Here is a 22,847-nt window from a genome sequence, read left to right as displayed (position 1 = left end):
TATAAAAATATGTGTGAATTGAAAATACTTTGTTATCCTTCATACTAACATATTTTACATGCATGGATAACCAACTGGGGTCATTGTAAAACTATTGGAAAAAGCAACAATCATAGCAAAATATCTAATTAATTCTCATCAAAACATCATAAGACATTTAAACAATGTTATCTGAAAAAATAAGACTTATTTTAGCAAAATTACAGTTAATTACAGTTAAATAAAAATGTATGTCAAACCTACAAATCCCTTTGAAAACATTTATTCTAGTGTCAATTGACTACAAAGTGTAAATATGACAATTTTGGTACCTCAGTGCATCACAACGAGTAAATTAAGGTTGGGTTTGGATTACAAATATGTCAACTATCCATGCCACCTTTTGCCCAAACACAGTATAAAGGCCAAGCTCCACATGCAAATCATCCTCTTTGAGACCGAGTGAACAGCCTTTTACGGATGTTCCATTCATTAGCATATTCAGTATCGTTTTAGTAGTGGCATAGTATTTACTAGATTTGAGTTAGATTATTATTGGAGTTAGTGTAGTAGTAGTAGTAGCAGTAGCAGTAGAATTAGTAGTAGATGGCAGTGTTAGCGTGACCATGCCTTCGGTTCAAAAATGCATATACTTTGCAAGATAGAGATAGGGGGCAGTATTTCCCCTTTGGATGAATTGTCTGCCCATAGTGAACTGCATCAAAATCTGTCCTAAATTGCTAATATATGCATATTATTATTAATATTGGATAGAAAACAATCTGAAGTTTCTACAACCGTTTGAATTATGTCTGTGAGTATAACAGAACTCACAGGGCAGGCAATCTTCCAAACTAGTTTTGAAATCCTGAAAGTTGGGGCAACTTTGACGTCATCCCTTCCCTTCCCAACAAGTTATGGATCTGGAAACACTTCCTATGTCTTCCACTAGATGTCCTCATTCAGTAGAAAGTATAATAGAGCATTTGCTGTGAACTTTGACCTAATGGGAAGGAAAGTACTAAGTGTCGCAAAAGATTTCCATGTGCTTGAAGGCGCGTATGCGTATGCGAGTGCTTCGTCTGTTCCAATCAGCCCCAGATGAACATGAATGGCCCGGTTGGAATGCTATTCGATCTGTATGATCATAACATTCTGAAGATTGATTCTGCACTTAGTTTGACCAGTTTCGTCGACCTGTAATATGTAATTTGGAAGTTTTGATGCAAAGTTATCCTGGACCAGAAGTAATTTTTTGGGCATTTGAGCTGAAAGTGGTAGCAAATGCTGCTACTTGGACACTAGAATTTAACATTATGAAACAAAACTATTTATTGTTGAACTAGGACTCCTTGCGCTACATTCTGATGGAAGATCATCAAAGGTAAGGGAATATTTATGTTGTAATTTTGTATTCCTGTTGACTCCAACATAGCGGAGAAATATTGTTACGTCTGAGCGCCATCTCAGATTATTGCAATGTTAGGCTTTTTCCGTAACGTAAAAAAAAAAATGTGACACAGCGGTTGCATTAAGAACCAGTGTATATTTTTAATTATATGTAGAACATGTATCTTTAGTCAAAGTTTATGATGAGTATTTCTGTTATCTGGCGTAGCTTTCTATAATTCCTCCGGACATTTTGGAGAATTTTCTGAACCGAGATTTATGGATATAAAATGCATATTATCGAACAAAACATAAATGTACTGTGTAACGTCATATGACTGTCATCTGATGAAGATTTTGAAGAGGTTAGTAAATCTTTTGTTGGACAAAATGACTATGTTTTTTCTTTGTTTTGGTGGTGGTCTAACATAAATATATGCTGTGTTTTCGCCGTAAAACATTTTTAAAATCTGACACGCTGGGTAGATGAACAAGGTGTTTATCTTTCATTTGAGGTATTGGACTTGTTAATGTGTGGAGGTTAAATATTTCTAAGAATATTGTTGCATTCCCTGCGCCACCGTTTCAGCTGAATGGGGGAGGGGGGGGGGGGGGGGGGGGGGGGGTGGAGTTCTCGCCTCAACAGGTTTTAAGCAATAGGTGATTGGAATTTTTCAGTCCCTGAGTCTGCACAAGTAACGCTAGCTTTGTTAGCTGTCTCCCAACTTCAACCTTGTGAAGATGTGCTCCATACTGCCAATGCAGTTCCCACAGTCTTGCTAGATGGTCAGATCGCATCTGACGCTACCACTTCTGCAGGCTGACAACGATCATACCCGCAACCAGTGGTTGTGAGTATAGCTAGAGACTGCTGGTTATGTATCTGGGTATGTATATTTTGAAAGCTAATCATTATCACTATAATTCTAGCGAAGCAGGCTAGCTGAAGTTAGCTAGCTACCTAGTTTAACGTTAGTTGGCTACCTCAATGCATCTTAGATTTGGCTTGAAAACACAGTAAGATTTCAAAATGAGGCAAATAATAAGTAGGAAAACCTTTTGTCATACGCTTCCAAGCCATAAGACTGCTGAACAACTAATCAAAATGCCACCCTGACTATTTACATTGACCCCCCTTGTTTTTACACTGCTACCTACTGTACATGTACATATTACCTCGACTAACCTGTACCTCTGCACATTGACTCGGTACCAGCACCCCCTGTATATAGCCTCGTTATCGTTTGGATATTTTATTGTTATTTTATTTTATTTAGTAAATATTTTCTCAACTCTACTTCTTGAACTGCATTTTTGGTTACGTGGTTGTAAGTGTAACAGTTGTTAAAGTACCCTGTGAATTTCACCAGGTTCATATATTAATATGTCATGTTGATTTGTTATTATGCATTCCTACATCCTGGGAGTAGGGGATTGTGTACTTACGTTTTGCCCTGCGTGCTTGTGCTCAAATAATTTTGATGCGCTATGAGAGGTAGGCACATCATCTTCAGAAAATTTTTATTATTTTAAGCACAAAGTCATACACACTGTGTTTTGTTCATGAATAATGTTGTATATTTAGAGGTTACTCATAAGTGGATGGTATTGTTAAGATGCACTTGTAATTGTACTTTTTAGGATGATATCAACATTCTGAATTCAACATGTGGTTATTAGCTAGCTAAGGTATTGGCAGGCTATTGTATGTGTGAACGATGGCTAGCTCCTCGAATGATCCCAGTCCCTCCTATTGTGCATCTGTTGTAGAAAGAGGCGACGATTCGTGGAACATATGTGCTCTACAAATGTCTGATTTCCTTTTAGATGCAGGTATGTGGTTTTATCTATGTAAAATATGTTATGTATAATAAGGAGAGGCTGTACCAATTTCTGTATTCAAAAATCATTTTGATGCATTATGAGAGAAAGAGGCGACGATTCACAGAATATATGTGCACTACAAATGTTTTTATTTCCCTTTGGATGCAGATGCAGGATGCAGAGAGTGAATTCTGATTAATTAAAACTACCTGATCTCCAAAGTCCACGTCTATAGTCTCAATCAACCACACACAACACAGAGTTATAGCGGTGCAGTATAGCACCGGTTAAATAAGCATTTCACCGCAAGTTTGTTGTATTCGGCGCATGTGACAAATACAATTTGATTTGATTTGTGGCCATACCACCCTGAACTTGGATGGGAGAATGCCTGGGAATACCAAAATCAAATCAAATCAAATTGTATTGGTTGCATACACATATTTAACAGATGTTATTGTGGGTCTAGTGAAAAGCTTGTGTTCCTAGCTCCAACAGTGCAGTAATATCTAACAATGCACAGAAATCCAAAAAGTAAATGAATGGATTTAAGACATAGAAATATTAGGACAATCAATGTCGAAGTCCGGAGTATAATATATATATATATATAAGTTGCCTTGATGACAGCTTTGCACACTCTTGTCATTGTAAAGACTGTCCTGTGAGGATCCAGATGGGTCAGATCAGACCCTCTCTCACCCACAGAGGGGGTTGGGTTTGACAGTTCAAACCTTTCAGCTATCTCCCTCTCCAAATTCACACAGGAATGTGCCTTTGTTTCACAGACATTCTCCTGCTGAAACTCTAACACGTTCTAAAGCGAATACTGTAACAATTTTTCTAACGTAGTATGTGAGGAATGGTTAGAGCCGATCCAAAGAATAATAATGTCATTTTGGTTGTTATTTTGTTACGTCATTATAAATGTTATAAAGGAAATACTAACTTGAAAAATATATATACTACATGTACGACATCTCCATCCTATACGTTGTGTATGAAATATGAAAAATGATGAAAGTGTTTTTGTTAAGAGAGGCATGTGATTTTAGATACTATAAGATACATTTGTTTCTATAACTTTGTACAAGTGAGAAGTCAGTGCCCCCTGAGTGAGATCAGAGAGCGTGTCAGCCTCACGAACTGTACATACATAAAGCCTACAAAAAGCTATCCCAACAGCAAAGTCCCAACAGCAGTACCAACACCTTACCACTGCTATCTGGCTATCAGCGGTGCCTTGTCTGGCAGCGAAACAGTTCATTCAGCCTCATTTACTGCCTTTAAAAAAAACAACATAGCAGATATGGCTGACTTGATTTAACAAATGTGGTTTCTACTGTAAATTGAGATGTACAAACTATAGCATAAGGGGACGACGAGCGGATCATACAAGTATATACGTTTAGCATCTCCTGGTCTTCCGCGCATAGCCTACAAGACACTGATGCTAACCTTTGTAACATCTACATTTTAAAAAGTCTAATAAATCCATTTAATATAGCCTACACTATCACAATAAACCAATGATTTATTTTTAGATAGGTTGTTGTATATTTCAGAAGAACAGAATAGCATACTCTGAGTTGTCCTTATGTTAGACCCTGAAATGGTTATGGCATATGGTTGTGGGCTAAACTAGTTCATTTAGCAGACAAGATTTGCTTAGAATTCTGTGGCATTATTTGTTATTATTTTATAGTATGAAGAATACCTTAAAATAGCTGAGCAGCGACACTCCCCAACCAACCTGATAGAGCTTGAGAGGATCTGCAGAAAAGAATGGTAGAAACTCCCCACATACAGGTGTGCCAAGCTTGTAGTGTAATACCCAAGAAGACTCTGAGGCCATAATCGTGCCAAAGGTGCTTCAGCAATGTACTGAGTAAAGGGTCTGAATACTTATGTAAATGTGATATTTCAGTATTTTATTTTCAATACATTTGAAAATCTACCCACAATTCCCCATAATGACAAAGTGAAAACATGTTTTTAGAAATGTTCGAAAATGTATTGAAAATGAAATGCATGTATTGACTCAGGGGTGAGAATACTTATGTAAATTTGATATTTCTGTATCTCATTTTCAATACATTTGCAAACTTTCTAAAAACCCATTGTTTTCTTTGTCATTATGGGGTATTGAGGGGGGGGGGGGGCAATTTAACCCATTTTAGAATAAGGCTGTAACGTTTCAAAACAATTGGTAAAAAGTCAAGAGGTCTGAATACTTTCCGAATGCACTGTATATTTACAAAAAAATATATGGGGGATTAGGAATGATGCAGACAATTATGTTGATAGAATCTATCTGCAATATTAAAGCTGAAAAATAAATACAAATACATCAATAAAATTAGTATTTTTATGGTTAAATTCATCTTCCCCAAACTTGAAACTCACACACCGCCTATGTATGCCAATTAGGCTCTACACCGATTGTAAAGTGGATGAGTGTGTTTAATTTTAAGAAGTTGTTTGGCCACTTTAGTTGTGATACAAACCTTATCAAAACATATAGGCCAATTGACTAGGCTACATGAGGTGTGCGACTATGATTTGAAACAGTAGCAAATAAAGGCATGCACTGTTTCTTACCTTATTGCATGCACATGCTAGCCTTCATTCACAAGAGATTTAAAAAAAAGTTTTATTAAATGTATTTATTTTTTCCTTTATTTAACTAGGCAAGTCAGTTAAGAACACATTCTTATTTACAATGACGGCCTACCCCGGCCAAACCCGGACAACGCTGGGCCAATGGTGTGCCACCCTGTGGGACACCCAATCACGGCTGGATTCAAACCAGGTACTGCAGTGATGCCTCTTGTACTGAGATGCAGTGTCTTAGACCACTGCGCCACTCGGGAGGCCCTGGCTATATAAGGTCCCACAGTTGACAGTGCAGGTCAGAACAAAAACAGTGCATTCGTTAAGTATTCAGACCCCTTGATTTTATTACATTACAGTCTTATTCTAAAATTAATTCAATTACATGTTTTCCTTATTAATCTACACACAAGAGCACAAAATGACAAAGGAAAAACAGGATTCTTTACATAAGTATTCAGACCCTTTGCTATGAGACTCAAAATTGAGCTCAGGTGCATCCTGTTTCCATTGCTCATCCTTGAGATATTTCTACAACTTGATCTTCGTAAGTGTTTTGCTTCAGTAATTTCCACTGAGGAAGCTAACACTAGGGAGACTGCCTACTTTATGGAAGCAGGAGTTTTGATGCGTAAATGGGCAGCTCATGACTCTGTTAGTGACTGGAGTGAAGTGTGTCAAATGGTTGTTCCTACACCGTTCTGACAGCAGGTGCTCTCACTCGCCCATGACCAGGCGTGTTCCGGATATTTGGGGATCTCAAAGACTTATAACTGAGTCCTTCAACCTTTTTTCTGTCCAGGTTTGAAGTCTGACTTGGTTCAATTTTGTAAAACATGTCATGTATGTCAACTCACTGGGAAAGCGAATCAAACAGTTCCTCGTATACCTCTCTGCCCGATTCCTGCGGTGGGGGAACCATTTGAACGAGTGATAATCGATTGTGTAGGTCCGTTGCCAAAAACCAGGTCAGGTAACCAGTTCTTACTAACAATAATGTGCAGTGCTACTTGATATCTAGAGGCTATCCCTCTCCGTATTATAACAGCTAAGACTGTGGTGAAGGCACTAGTGGAGTTCTTCTCTACGTTTGGACTCCCTAAAGTAATCCAAACTGATCAGGGAACCAACTTTATGTCAAAACTGTTCTCAAATGTGTTAAAGATGCTGTGCATTTCTCATCAGGTCTCCATTCCGTATCATCCGGAGAGTCAACGGTCCCCCGAACGCTGGTATCAAACGCTAAAGGCAATGCTACACAAGTATGCATGGCTATCAGTACCGATTGGGATAAGGGGGTACCCTTTGTCCTATTTGCTATCAGGGAAACAATACAAAAGTCCTTAGGGTTCAGCCCTGCGGACCTTCTTTTTCCTTTCTCCTACACCCAGTAGCGCCCCTAAAAATGTGTTGTATTATGTCAGTAAGATGCGTGAGAGACTGAAGGCCGCATGTGCGTCAGCTCCAAAGTCTCTATCCTTGTTTCAAAAAACGCATGAAGATACATTATGACAAAGAGCCTGTTGGCCGTTCTTGCACCAGGGGTACACATTTTAGTTTTGTTGCCAATCCCTAGCTCACCTCTGTCAGCACATTTGTCTGGGCCATATCTTGTGGAAAAGAAACTATGTGACACCAATTATGTGATAAAGACCCCAGATGGTAGGCGTTCTTTCCGTGTGGAGTTCCCTGTGCATTCTCGTTCCTAAGCCTGATGGTACGTGTACGGACTATCGTCCCGTAAATGCCATTACAAAGTCTGATTATCTTCCTCTACATTGCTTAAATGACTGCATTGATAGAGTTGGCTCTGCTGCTTATGTAAGTAAGTTAGATTTGCAATAAGGTTATTGGCAGGTGCCTCTGACCTCTCGAGCTTCTGACATCTCGGCTATCGTTACGCCTGATAACTTCATACAATACACTGTGATGCCCTTTGGAATGTGTAATGCACCCGCTACTTTTACAGCGCCTAGTTAATTTTGTGACTAGGGGGCAGTATTTTCATTGTTGGAAATATAACGTTCCCTTAGTAAATGGGATATTTTGTCAGGACAAGATGCTAGAATATGCATATAATTGACAGCTTAGGATAGAAAACACTCTAAAGTTTCCAAAACTGTAAAAATATTGTCTGTGAGTATAACAGAGCTGATATTGCAAGCGAAAGCCTGAGAAAAATCGTTGTCTCTGATTGGGAACCACATTTAGGCTGCGATCTTCTTTGGGTATTTCGTGGGTTATTGTCTATGTCTAGTTGCCTGTGTCTGCACTGTTTATATATAGCGTTGCGTTTGTTTGTTGTTTTGTAAGTTTGATTTAGTGTTCTTTCTTCATTAAATATAGAAGATGTATTCATATCATGCTGCGCCTTGGTCTACTCTCTACGATGATCGTGACAGAATAACCCACCTTAAAAGGACCAAGCAGCGTGATTGGGAGGAACAGCTCTTAATGGAGAAATGGACCCGGGAGAAGGACGAATGGGTAACAAACCTGGGAGGAACCAGGGAGAGTGCCAGAGCCTGCATGGGATTCTTTGGAACAGTGCGAGGAGGGATACAGGAGAATGGAGGAACGGCAAAGATATAAGGGTACACGGCTAGCACGGAAGCCCGAGAGGCAGCCCCAATATTTTTTTGGGGGAGGAAAACGAGGAGATTGGCAAAGTCAGGTAGGAGACCTGAGCCAACTCCTCGTGCTTACTGTGGGGAGCGTGTAACTGGTCAGGCACCGTGTTATGCAGAGATGCGCACGGTGTCTCCAGTGTACATTTCTAGCCCGGTGCGCTATATTCCAGCTCCTCGCATTGGCCGGGCTAGAATGAGCATCCAGCAAGGACGGGTTGTGTCAACTTTACACTCCAGACCTCCAGTATGCCTCCACAGCCCAGTACGTCCTGTGCCTGCTCCCCGCACTCGCCCTGAGGTGCGTGTCCCCAGCCCAGTACAACCAGTGCCAACACCACGCACAAGGCTTCCTGTGCGTCTCCAGAGCCCTGCATGTCCTGTTCCTCCTCCCCGCACTCGCCCGAGGTGCGTGTCTCCAGGCCGGTACCACCAGTGCCGGCACCACGTACCAGGCCACCAGTGCACCTCCAGGATCCAGTACTCCCTGTTCCTGCTCCTCGCACGCCCTGAGGTGCGTGTCCCCAGCCCGGTACATCCAGTGCCGGCACAACGCACCAGGCCTATAGTGCGACTCGGCAGTCCAGTACGCCCTGTTCCTTCTCCCCGCACTCGCCCTGAGGTGCGTGTCTCCAGCCTGGTACCACCAGTGCCGGCACCACGCTCCAGGCCACCAGTGCGCCTCCAGGGTCCAGTACTCCCCGTTCCTGCTCCTCGCACTTGCCCTGAGGTGCGTGTCCCCAGCCCGGTACCATCAGTGCCGGCACCACGCACCAGGCCTATAGCGCGCCTCGGCAGTCCAGTACGCCCTGTTCCTCCTCCCCGCACTCGCCCTGAGGTGCGTGTCCTCGGCCCAGTACCACCAGTGCCGGCACCACGCACCAGGCCTACAGTGCGCCTCGCCAGTCCAGAGCGTCCGGCAACAGTACCCAGTCCAGAGCGTCCGGCAACAGTACCCAGTCCAGAGCGTCCGGCTACAGTACCCAGCCCAGAGCATCCGGCTACAGTACACAGCCCAGAGCATCCGGCTACAGTAGCCAGCCCAGAGCGTCCGGCTACAGTACCCAGTCCAGAGCATCCGGCAACAGTACCCAGTCCAGAGCGTCCGGCAACAGTCTACAGACCGGAACCTCCTACGACGGGCCGCAGACCGGAACCTCCTACGACGGGCCGCAGACCGGAACCTCCTACGATGGGCCGCAATCTGGAGTCTACCACAATGGGTCGCAGTCCGGAACCTACCACGACGGGTCACAGTCCGGAGTCTCCCTCCAGTCCGGATCCACCGGAGTCTCTCTCCAGTCCTGAGCCGCCAGAGTCTCCCTCCTGTCCTGAGTCGCCAGAGTCTCCCTCCTGTCCTGAGCCTCCAGAGTCCCCCTCCTGTCCGGAGCCGTCAGAGCCGTCAGCCAGCCAGGAGCCGCCAGAGCCGTCAGCCAGCCAGGAGCCGCCAGAGCCGCCAGCCAACCAGGAGCCGCCAGAGCCGTCAGTCAGCCAGGAGCCGCCAGAGCCGTCAGCCAGCCAGGAGCTGCCAGAGCCATCAGCCAACCAGGAGCTGCCAATGCCGCCTGTCACGTCGGCAATGCTGGAATCTCCCTCCTGTCCGGAGCGGCCAGAGCCGCTCCTCAGTCCAGTGACGCCCTCTACGATGATCTTCAGTCCGCGGTCCGCTGCGAGGGTCCCGCTCCAAAGGCGCCACCTAAGTGGGCCAAGACTGAGGTAGAGCGGGGTCCACGTCCTGCACCCGAACCACCGCCATAAAAAAGGCCCACCTGGACCTTCCCCTTTATATTAGGTTTTGCGGCCGGAGTCCGCACCTTTTGTGGAGGGGTACTGTCACACCCTGACCTGAGTATTCTTTGTTTCTTTATTGTTTTGGTTAGGTCAGGGTGTGACATGGGTGATGTATGTGTTTTGTGTACTGTCCAGGGGTTTTGTAGGTTTATGGGGTTGTTTATCATCTAGGTGTTTATATATGTCTATGGTTGCCTAGATTTGTTCTCAATTAGAGGCAGGTGTTTATCGTTGTCTCTGTTTGGGAACCATATTTAGGCAGCGATCTTCTTTGGGTATTTCGTGGGTTATTGTCTATGTCTAGTTGCCTGTGTCTGCACTGTTTATATATTTATAAATAGTGTCACATTTGTTGTTTTGTAAGTTTGTATTCATATCACGCTGTGCCTTGGTCTCCTCTCTACGAGGATCTTGACAAACACAGATACACTACATGCTAAACTTGTCAATAAAGGGAATGAAACTGGTCAATATTAGTGCCAAATACAATTAACTACTGTAAACACCCTAGATTTTGAACCTACAAAATAATACTAAAAAAATATACTGTGACAGACTGATCAGGAGAAGGAAATGGAGGTGAATTGGACACACACTCAAAAACACAATTAACGTAACAAGACAGGCAAAGGACTACAACTCACAACGAAATAGAAAGCAGGGAAGGCCAAAATACAACTGGAGATGTCCACTCTAAGAACTCAATTAAGTAAAAGCCCTTGCCCAGAGAAGAGTGTGGTGACGAGCTATGGTGAACGCCCTAAACTCCAAAATAAACCAAAGGGACTAAGTCAAGTTAGTCAGTGACAGACGTCTGAGTGTAATAATGAGTGCACTTTAACATGTCTCTTTCTTGAGATAAAAGCATCTGCTGAGGTTCGAAGAGATCCACACTCCACACACAAGCACATACACTTCCAGCATATCATAACCCAGACATATCCACTGAACTTCGGGGGGAATTGAAACCGCACATCAGCATCAGGCAAGCGTATAAAATAAAGGTGATAGAAATGAAAGAAAGGCCAGGAGCTGATAAAAACATGCAAAATAGAAGGTAATAATAATAGAGCTTGCCTATATCTTTGAGTTATTAGTACTCTTGTTCCATTTCTATGACCTGTACGTGAAAAGGGAGAGGGTACAGAGAGAAAAAGAGTACATTTGGAACAATCTAGGATTTGAGGGTCTAAAAGCATGTCTTAGATGATCCTGAGATAGAGCTCCTGATATGGCCTGTGTAAGAATCCCTGTGAAATTAACTTCTTAAATAGGGATTGGAGAGTATTGAGGACGAGCGGAAGAGGAGGAAACAAGGATCGACTAACTTCAATCGAGAGGCAAGTAGTCGTGGCACTACTGTAACGTATATAGAGTAACGTTGTGGTCGTGTCACTACTGTAATGTATATAGAGTGACGTTGTAGTCGTGGCACTACTGTAATGTATATAGAGTAAAGTTGTCGTCGAGGTACTACTGTTATGTATATAGAGTAACGTTGTAGTCGTGACACTACGGTAATGTATATAGAGTAATGTTGTAGTCGTGGTACTACTGTAATGTATACTGTAATGTATATAGAGTAATGTAGTCGTGGTACTACTGTAATGTACATAGAGTAGAGTTGAAGTCGTGGCACTACTGTAACGTATACATAGTAACGGTGTAGTCGTGACACTACTGTAACGTATATAGAGTAACGTTGTAGTCGTGGCACTACTGTAATGTATATAGAGTAAAGTTGTCGTCGAGGCACTACTGTTATGTATATAGAGTAACGTTGTAGTCGTGACACTACGGTAATGTATATAGAGTAATGTTGTAGTCGTGGTACTACTGTAATGTATACTGTAATGTATATAGAGTAATGTAGTCGTGGTACTACTGTAATGTACATAGAGTAGAGTTAAAGTCGTGGCACTACTGTAACGTATACATAGTAACGGTGTAGTCGTGGCACTACTGAAACGTATATAGAGTAACGTTGTAGTCGTGGCACTACTGTAATGTATATAGAGTAAAGTTGTAGTCGTGTCACTACTGTAATGTATATAGAGTAAAGTTGTAGTCGTGGAACTACTGCAACGTATATTGAGTAACGTTGTAGTTGTGGCACTACTCTAATGTATATATATTAAAGTTGTAGTCGTGGCACTACTGTAATGTATACAGAGTAACGTTGTAGTCGTGGCACTACTGTAATGTATATAGAGTAAAGTTGTAGTCGTGGCACTACTGTAATGTATATAGAGTGCTGTGTTTTTTTCCCTCTTTAATTTACAGTGGCTAATAAGTGCTCGTAAAAGTTTTTATGAACCACCTCCCTAGAAAGAGGGCTAGTTGGCCAAGGAACATGATAACTAGGGGCTTGATGAATTCAAACAAAGCATCACCGATGTCAACTGTGTTCATTGTTGATACACATGACCTCCACTTCAAAGCACCTGGCATTCCATTGAAAAAACTTGTGAAAGCCAAAAGAGAATTCCCCATTCACCACCGCTCACCTGTTTCACAACACTCTGCTTATGCATGAGCTCGACCCGAAAGGAGGTGGCCATTTGCAAAAGATTTTACAACAAGATGGTAATGAGCAAGCCTCAAGAGTATGAGCAGTAGACTTAATAAATGTAGGGACAATTTATAGTCTTTCCGATAGTGGAAAGTTATTTAAGGATTGTTGTTTAGATACATTAATCTCTGAAGATAGATAATGTACTTACATTCAGTAATCTTGCTCTGATTTGTCATCCTGAGGGTCACAGAGATAAAATGCAGCATAGTTTTGTTTGATAAAATACATTTTTATATTCAAATGTAGGAACTGGGTTCTACCCAGCCATCTAGATGTGTGAAAGTTAGTGTATAAGCTAATGATCCATCATGTATGACAATCCTGGTAGTGTGTAAATGTAATGTTGTATTATCATATCATTTTGTATGTTCTCTATAGTTATGTACTTGAAAATGTATCAATTGACCAATTCGGCACATTTGGGCAGACTTGCAAAATATTGTCCGGTATTGCAATGCTTCACTGGATCAATCTGAAACTTTGCACACACACTGTTGCCATCTAGTGGCCAATATCTAAATTGCGCCTAAACTGTCATATTATTTTATGGCCTTTCTCTTGCATTTCAAAAATTATGAAACAAAAACAAAATAGAAAACGCATGTTTTATTGTTTGTATTATCTTTTACCAGATTTCATGTGTTATACTCTCCTACATTAATTTCACATCTCCAGAAAATGGAAAGTGTTTCCTTTCAAATGGTATCAAGCATATGCATATCCTTGCTGCAGGTTCTGAGCTACAGGCAGTTAGATTTGGGTTTGTCATTTTAGGCGAATAAAAAAAAAAAAAAGTGTCTGATCCTTTAGAGGATTTATTAATGCTGCTTTTTTAAGGCTGAGTTGCAGATGCAGGTCTCTAGTTGGGAGTTGGTACACATCTTGTGGCTAACAGCACTAGCCTGAGCTGAATACCAAGTCCCTGTGGTGCAGCTGGTGGAACCACTGTAGAAGACACAGACAGCCCCAGAGTCCTAACACGCTCACATCACCAGTCTAAATTGTGGTCTGACATGTCATGCGACTTTCCAGGAACTAACACTAAAGATAAGCATTGAAGCAAAATGTGGTACTTTTGTTCTTCTGAAATTACATGATTATTATGCCCCTTAAGAACTGAACAAAAACAAGTAAAAGACAGAATAAAAGGAAACTCCTTCTCCATCCCCCCCAAAACACTATGACTCAGAATATCTCATTAGTAAATAAATAAATAAACACGCAGACACGTTCACATAGCAAGAGACAATAATTTGGGCCTGACCCGAAAGGAACCGTACCTGACCGAAGAATTTGTAACAGGATCTTTGATAGGCTTGAAGGTGATTATCTTCAGATACAGTCAGAACTGAAACAGCCCAATAAGTAAGTTTTAAAGAGGGGGCAAGGAGAGAAGAGCACATTTAATTTTGACTCAATTAAACTACCTTTGGTGACAGGCCAAAGCATTGACATCATTACTGAGTGTGAGAGTCTGGGTTGTCTCGGACGCAGTCTGTCTGTCTGCCACGGGACAATGGGTAAGGCACTCTGATTTTTACAGGGAGTGCTCCTTCTGATGGATGCGCTTCCCGTTTTGTGCTGAGTACAGGGGAATCAAATCTGATTGACACCCACTGTCATACGAAAAACAACTCCTGCCCTCCACTTTGGGTGAACTGTGGTTAATTCGAGGCTGCACGGCCGACGTGAGCCTTTTTACCTGTCAAGGGGAATGCTGAATTTGGAGGCCATTTTATCAAAGTGCCACCTGCTTTGTTCCATTTCTCTCCCATCTTTCTGTGTCACTGTTCAGGTTCAGCTCTTTGCTTTGCGCCACTTTGAAAGCACCTGAATACTGCTGCGTAAACGTATAGTTTCTCTCTGTACCTCACCATGTTCAAAATTCTAGATGTTGGGCAAAAGCACACGGAAAATGTTCTTAATTTGCTCCCGTCTGGTTGGTACTACAGGAAATGGAGGTGTGTTGTGTCTTAATTGTCAAGCCTTAACATCATATCCTGGGGGGACCAAATCCTGACGCAAATATGACCAGTCTGTCAATATGGCCGCCCTCCTAGCCACTACTGTGTAGGACAAGCAGCCTGTACTCAAGAAAGAAGCCTGGGGGACTTGAGAGGCCAGAGCGGGGGTTGTTTCGAGCGCAATTGGCAGTGCCAGGAGAGTTGGCGACTGTAGTTGGCACCCGCCCTGGCTGAGGAATCAGCAGACAGCTCGTCTGTATTGGGAGGAAAAGCCTCCCTCGACCCTCTTTCTCTCACTATCTCTCTCTCTCCCTCCCTATTTCTCTTTCCAGACTTAAACTCTCCACCCTTAGGCAATGTATTTTCTTGTCTTTTATGTCGGGGGATTTGGGTGGCATCGCATAGCTTCGGAAAAGCCTGCTCGGGCTCATTTGATGTGCATGCTTTCTAATTGGCACAATGAAAGGATGAAAGAATGGCATCTTAGGGATGCCACCCGTGAAAGGAGACTTGATGAGCAAACACGAACAACTCAAATCACATGGTTATTTCATGCTGTAGTGGCGGGTAAGGGAATATGCACAGTACCGACAGTACGTACACTATGTAGTCTACTGAAAGATGGAGAGTATAAGTGAGTAGCGGTGGTTTACAATGAGCATTTACATATGTGACAATAGCTAAATGGAAAAACCATTAGATTAAATAATAATGATAGGCTGGCATACTTTAAAGCCACGGAGAAACAGTTAAGCTGCACTTGATTTTACATTTCTGGTATCTAACCTGAATGTAATGGGGGACAATTTAAGTGAAAAGAGAAACAGATTAAGGAACGAGAGACGTGAAATAAATGCCTTATTCTTGATGGCAGGTCTAAACTACCAAGCTAAATCCATATTTTATGCAATAACTTTATCAAAAAGACTCAAAAAGACTCACTGAGCCTAAAACTCACAGATTGAATTGACTGAGATCCAATGAAATCATGAAGTCGATGTGACCACCGCTCAGGCACACTGAACCACATCATGGGAAAACTTGAGCATTGGGAAGGCGCTGCTTATACCGCCGGCCAGTGCCAACGCCAAAAAACGTTACAGAGGTGGAAAATTATGGAACACCCTCTGGTTTTAAGCAATTTCGAAAAATATATTTTATAGTCTAACCTTTTACGAATAAGAAGAGCTAGAGTGCCATACATTTGCATACTGTTTGCGATTTGGCAAACAAAGAAGAACAGGCAAATGCTAATGTACATCCTGTCACGTCTGCTCCCGCTCTACCTCCCCCTGGCGCTTGAGGGGGCCAGGCTGCCCTGCATCACGTACTCCTGCCGTCTATTACGCACACCTGCGTTCCCTCGTCACGCACATCAGTGATATTGGACTCACCTAGACTCAATCATCACCTGTTTATTACCTCCCCTATATTTGACAGTTCCCCGGCTCTGTTCCCTGCTCTGTTCCCCGCTGCTGCATTGATTGTTTTTTGCCTGTGTTTACTAGTTTGCTGGCGCTGTTCCGGTCTCGTTCCATGTCCGTTCTTTATTAAATGTTTGACTCCCCGTACCTGCTTCGTCTCTCCAGCGTCATGGTCTTTCATTATTCACTAAAAGGCTGAACAAAGACATTCCATTGAAAAAGAAAATCCCATCTGTATTAGGGTTGTCACAATACCATTATCATGATACTACAATACTACATGTTTTATGGCAAAGAGGATAACACAAAGCAGACTAAACTCTTTAGTCTTTTAAAAACCTGCTTTATGTGAATGTCTTATAGCTTGGAAAATGACTCCAAATGACAGTAAGGTTGTTTTTTCACAAAAGTTTTTCTCTCAAAATTAAGTCTGCTTCATGTCTTGTTTGCTTGTCATGATAATTCTGAGTATGGTGATACTGGACGCGTGACAACCGTAATCTGTATCTAGACAACATACAACAGCGATGGACATTGAACAGTGATGGATCTTAATTTAAAGGAGGTATGACAGCTCACCCCATTGGCTTTGCTCAGGGCTTGGAAGTAAATGCTGTAGCTCTTGGACGAAGAGAGAGGGGGGTTCCAGTAGCCGTTGTAGGTCTTGTTGTCGCCTACGGTGAAGGGCTGAACCACAGTCAGGTAGGTGGGCGGGAGCTCCGCCGCAAAGTAGTGGGGCGAATCCAAGATGGAGGCATTCTTGAAGCTGACGGGGACGGGGAAGCACTCCTGCGCGTCGGCTGCCCGCCGCACCTTCTGCTTGCGTTCCTCTTTCACCACCAACTGGTAGACACTGGGGAGGAACATAGGGCAAAGGCCAAGGGTCATCATCAGAGTTCTGACCAGTGCCTTTAGAAAGTATTCACGCCGCTTGACTTTTTCCACATTTTGTTGTGTTACAAGGTGGGATTAACATTTATTTAATTATCATTTTTTGACTACGCTCTACACAAAATTCTATGTAATGTGAAAGTGGAAGCAAAATTCTAACATTTGAAAAAATGTAATAAAAAGAAAAAGAAAACAGTAACATATCTTGATTACATAGGTATTGAACCCCCTTAGTCAATACATGTTAGAATCACCTTGGCAGTGATTACAGCTGTGAGAAGTCTATAAGAGCTTTGCACACCTGAATTGTACAATATTTGCACATTATTCAGCCATTTTTAAGTCATGCCGTAGATTTTCAAGACATTTAATTTTTTACAAAACTGTAGCTACGCCACTCAGAAACATTCAATGTCGTCTTGGTATGCAACTCCAGTGTATATTTGGCATTGTGTTTCAGGTTATTGTCCTGCTGAAAGGGGAATTTCTCTCCCAGTGTCTGTTGGAAAGCAAACTGAACCAGGTTTTCTTCTGGGATTTTGTCTATGGTCTATTCCGTTTCTTTTTATCCTAAAAAAAACTAGTCCTTGCCGATGCGAGCATAGCAATATGATGCAGTCACAACCATGCTTGAAAATTTGTAGAGTGGTATTCAGTGATGTGTGGTGTTGGATTTGCCCCAAATATAACACTTTGTATTCAGGACATAAAGTTAATTTCTTTGCCACATTTTTCCAGTTTTAATTTAGCGCCTTATTTCAAACATGATGCATTTTTTTTTGAATATTTGTACTCTGTACAGGTTTCATTCTTTTCAGTATGTTATTTAGGTTAGTATTGTGGATTAACCACAATGTTGTTGATCCATTGTGTCCTATCACAGCCATTAAACTCTGAAACTGTTTTAAAGTGAAAACACTGAGCAGTTTCCTTCCTCTCCAGCAACTGAGTTAGGAAGAACATTTGCAGCTTTGTAGTAACTGGGTGTATTGATAGACCATCCAAAGTGTAATTAATGGTGAAAACCCTGAGTGGTTTCCTTCATCTCCGGCAACTGAGTTAGGAAGGACGCTTGTAGCTTTGTAGTGACTGGGTGAATTGATACACCATCCAAAGTGTAATTAAAAACTTCACCATAGCCTCATAGTGAAAACCCTGAGCAGTTTCCTTCCTCTCTGGCAACTGAGTTAGGAAGGACGCTTGTAGCATTGTAGTGACTGGATGTATTGATACACCATCCATGCTCAAACGGCTATTGAATGTCTGCTTTAAACATTTTCACCCATCTTTGTGAGGCATTGGAAAACCTCCCTGTTTTTTGTTGTTGAATCTGTGTTTGAAATTCACTGCTAGATTGAGGGACCTTAGAGCTAATTGTATGTGTGGGGTACAGAGATGAGTCATTAAAAACATATTCTTAAACACTATTATTGCACACAGTGCACCATTCATCTTATCAAGGCTTGCAATAACAAAAGGCTTGAATACTTATTGACTCAAGACATTTCATCTTTTCATTTTAATTAATTTGTAAAAATTACAAAAAACATAATTCCAATTTGACATTGAAGGGTATTGTGTGTGTGACACAAAATCTCAATTTAATACATTTTAAATTCAGGCTGTAACACAACAACATGTGGAAAAAGTCAAGGGTGGTGGATACTTTCTGAAGGCACTATATGAAGCGTCTTAGAGTAGTAGTGCTGATCTAGGATCAGTTTGGTCTTTTAGAACACAATGAGTAAGATTACATGGACATGGGGTACCTGATTCTGTGTTAGCACTCCTACCCTAAGACGATTGATACATACGGCCCTTAACTCGACCCCAGGTTCCATAAGAAATGGGTTAAATATTGATTTAAAAATTAATTAATAAAAACAATTGAATTTAATAAGGAACTACCTAATGTCTGAATATATACATAGTGTTTTACATACAGAATGGGTTTGTTGTCTGTGTCGGGTCAGTTTAAAACTATATACAAAGTTTATCTGAGCAGAGAGTCTTACTGCTGCTCTCTCTTAAGCTCCAATCAACTATTCATACCACTCCAAATTCACCACATTTCAAACTTTCAATTTGCTTTGCGATTAGTACGTCCATATCTCCAGTGTGAATTACATCACCTGCTGAATATGTGGACTTTTAACCAAAAAATATATAATGTTTGGTGACCTTTTGGAAAATAAAGGTAACTCCGTGGAAAATGATATGTTATTTACTTTAAATTTAGAATAGAAACCAACATATAAATACAGACTTGTCTGGGGGGAGCACTTCTTTTGGACAGTCATTTCTGTGAGGGACCAGTAGAGGGAAATCTACCCCTAATTAGAAGTGAGGAGCCAGAAGGAGTGGGCTTTAAACTGGCCTTTTTTGAAAGGCCCTGTCAATGGAGAGGAAGATAATGAGTGGAGGGTTTGTTTCTGCTCTGGGGTTCATGAATGGATAAGGACTTCTTTTGAGCCCTGGGGCGCTATAGTGGTTGTCCGCAATTATGTCCATCTATGCCAAGAACACACTTCACAATTATATGCAATTAGGGAAATGTATGTTTCAGTGAAGGACTAGGGCAAATTATCCTAGCCTCTAATTTGGCATCTTTCATATGAGATAATTGCTGATGACCAAAGGAGCGTGGACTTTTCTCTGACAGAAAATATCAATTTCAAACTAATGGCTTTCAGAGACCAAACAAGTGCATTGGAAAAAAGGCTTAGTTGCATCCGTATGTGCAGGATGGATGTAACAACAGCCCGGCTGATCTTGTCATGAGCTTTTTTGGTAAACATTTTCATTAAAGCAAAGCTTTTATGTTCTAGAGACCATTATACTTTTTAAAGCATTATCTGTACAGTATGTGAAATGTAGGCTATCGTTATTTCCAAAGTAATGACTTGTTTTCAACATAAAACAACGTTTATCTGCACTAACTCTATCTTGCACTGACTCTATGCACACTCAGAAGACTATATATACACTCACTCACATACTCTTATTATTATCTATCCTGATGCCTAGTCACTTTACCCTGCCTTCATGTACCTATCTACCTCAAATACCTTATTATGATCTATCCTGATGCCTAGTCACTTTACCCTGCCTTCATGTACATATCTACCTCAAATACCTTATTATTATCTATCCTGATGCCTAGTCACTAACCTGCCTTCATGTACATATCTGCCTCAAATACCTCATACCTCTGCACATTGATCTGGTACTGTATATAGCTCCATTCTTGTGTATTTTATTCCTCTTCTGTTACTATTTTTCTTTTAAGTATACTTTTTTAACTGTGAAGAGCTCGTAAGCAAGTTAACACCCATTGAATTCGGTGTATGTGACAAATAAAATGTGATTTGAAATATGGCAATGAACCTTATGCACTTAGGGGCATATTTGAAGTGTTTTACAAAAGGATTTAGTAGTTGATGAATCAGAAAATGTAATATAGCATGCATATTATATTATAGAATACTGTAAATACCCACTTGGATTTAAATTCCTATTTAGCAATTTCACAAGTGTATTATTCCCTTCAGATATTTCAATTCTATAATTCTACACAAGGCCTGGAAATATTGTTAGCCCAATAGCAAGTACATAAGCATTTTCTTTCTGATCAAATGTTAGCCCGTAAGGGCAATTGAGGGATTCGGTTAACACTGGGAAATAGTTTCCTTCTGAGTTGTTAGGTTGAGCATAAAATGTCCTATTTCAATATGCACACACTAACCATATTTTCATGAATGTCAACAAACTGCTTGCGATTGATGTTCCTAAAGCGGTTAAGCTGTTGTTCCAAGCCAACGGCCAGTAGTGTTGAATTGGCATAAGTAAGGATGTCGTGTCTGTTTTGTCAAGGCTATGTTTTCAAAACTGGAACTAAATGCGATGAAACTTTTAAAAGAACTGTGTTGCTCTGCCAACTACAATACAAATTGAACTTGATCCCCTTAATGCATTTTGCATACAAATTGCACTTATATGAATGACTGCTTCTAATACCTCAAAACACCCACAGGAAGAACAATAATTCCGTTTTTAATTTAGGAGATTCTGTGGACTTCGGTGAACCATTTCAAGGTCGAGATAAATATGAATTGGATTCTGTGCTTATAACTTGTCTTTTTTGAGAAAGAAAGGGGTAACACTTTAGTAAAAACCTGTGCAATTAGGCCTAAGCGTTAACTGCACTGTCATGTGTTGAGTATGAACAAATTAATTTCTTAGTGTGCAGATAAGCAGATAAAACAATCAATATATACAATTTAATATAAATTCTTTCCACACACCATTATTTTGCGAATTTGACACCTCCATAATGCCATGCTAAAAATGTGTGAGTTAGGCTTTATGCCAGAGTTTTCACATTTGAAGCAGACTAAGATGAAGTTAACACTTCTAAAATAGAGACACTTGGACATGTAACTTTTGACAGGAAGTGATGTCATAGTGTGGTACCTGACAGGAGCTCCTCTGGACTGGGCAGGCTTCAGCAGAACTGTGATGGTGGTGTCCGTCTCGTTCAGAGGGGGCATGTCTGTCTCGTATTCCGGCATCGATGGGGCTGGTGGGGAAAGATTCATAGGGGATGAGATCAAGTAAGTGTTCATTGGGGCACGCCATGGAACACTTTTTAAATGTTATGCCACAAAAGACTAACATGATTGAGTCTGTTTTAGTTACTTTTGTTTCTTAATGAACAAAACCCTGTTGAATTCCTATCTTTAAAATGCACTTGGTCCCCTCACATCATTGCAATAATGGATTTAGCCCTGTGATTGCTGAAGCTAATCCAGAACGGAGTATGGCATACAGTAACAGTAAATAGACTATGGAATTGGCCTAAGTCAATATTGTCCATAAAGCCATTGCTAAAGATTGACCTTTTTAAAGATGTATCCTAACACAAGCATGTTGGTGTGAAAGCCTTGCCCTATACACGTCACGATAGTGCCATCTCTTTAAAATGTCACGTCTTCATTATCTCCAAAACATTCATTGGACAACATTGATTAGATAAACCAAGTCTGGAATTAGAAATGCCAATTCGTTCAGGAATCAAAGAGAAAGGTGTTGATGCTCCAGGCCGTCAAGGCTCTAGTCTATTGGATGACTGACAACTGAGACAGGGAATGTTTACTTTCAGAGATAAGAAGACAAATCCTTCATGCTTGTGTTACACCATTTCTATCTATGAATGTCAGGAATGACATGATTCAAATGAATGGTGCACAATGATGAACAATGTTTGATTGCTACATTCGGTGTACTGTACGTTGTCATTCCAGTGATATTTTGACTGTCAGCAACAGCATTAAATTGGTGTGTCAATAACGTGCCAACCACGTGATTTTCTTCATCCCCCAACTTTGTTTTATCTCAGCGTATAAATATATTATTCTACTCTAGCTTAATTTCTACAGTGAGACTCACGCAACTTTATGAATCATTCCCAGCATGTAATCCCTATATAGACATTTGAAAGGTCACTGTTTTACTGAGGTGTATCCATTTAAAAAAATGAACAATAATATACTGGCCTTACAAGTCTTTAGTCAGGTGTTCGAGCCTTGTTCTAAAAGGTATTTTTTTAGAAAACGTAGCATTTTACAATGTCACAGTGTTGGTTTTTTACTTTCATACAACATACAAAAGGAAAAAGGAGAACAAAACTGCTATGGTACAATGGTGCACGTAATTTCTGTTTTAGTTGTCATCTGTGCTCCCTCTCCGGCCTCTAGGTCACCAGGCTGCT

The 22,847-nt window shown here is 41.1% G+C and overlaps 1 protein-coding gene across 5 annotated transcripts in view; it reads right to left on the bottom strand.

Annotated features, from left to right (window-relative positions):
- Positions 1-22,847, bottom strand: part of LOC110527653 (receptor-type tyrosine-protein phosphatase T) — a 511,724-nt gene that overhangs the window by 171,678 nt on the left and 317,199 nt on the right. For all 5 annotated transcript variants that reach the window (XM_021609068.2, XM_036983141.1, XM_036983142.1 and 2 more), the window contains 2 exons: positions 21,551-21,656; positions 16,766-17,039 (listed from right to left, as the gene is read on the bottom strand). In XM_021609068.2, the coding sequence (XP_021464743.2) occupies positions 16,766-17,039; positions 21,551-21,656 (380 nt within the window). The remainder of the gene's footprint in view (positions 1-16,765; positions 17,040-21,550; positions 21,657-22,847) is intronic.

Source organism: Oncorhynchus mykiss, chromosome 7, assembly GCF_013265735.2.
Source record: "Oncorhynchus mykiss isolate Arlee chromosome 7, USDA_OmykA_1.1, whole genome shotgun sequence".
Lineage (NCBI taxonomy): Eukaryota > Metazoa > Chordata > Actinopteri > Salmoniformes > Salmonidae > Oncorhynchus > Oncorhynchus mykiss.
This window is presented reverse-complemented; position numbering and strand designations above follow the sequence as displayed.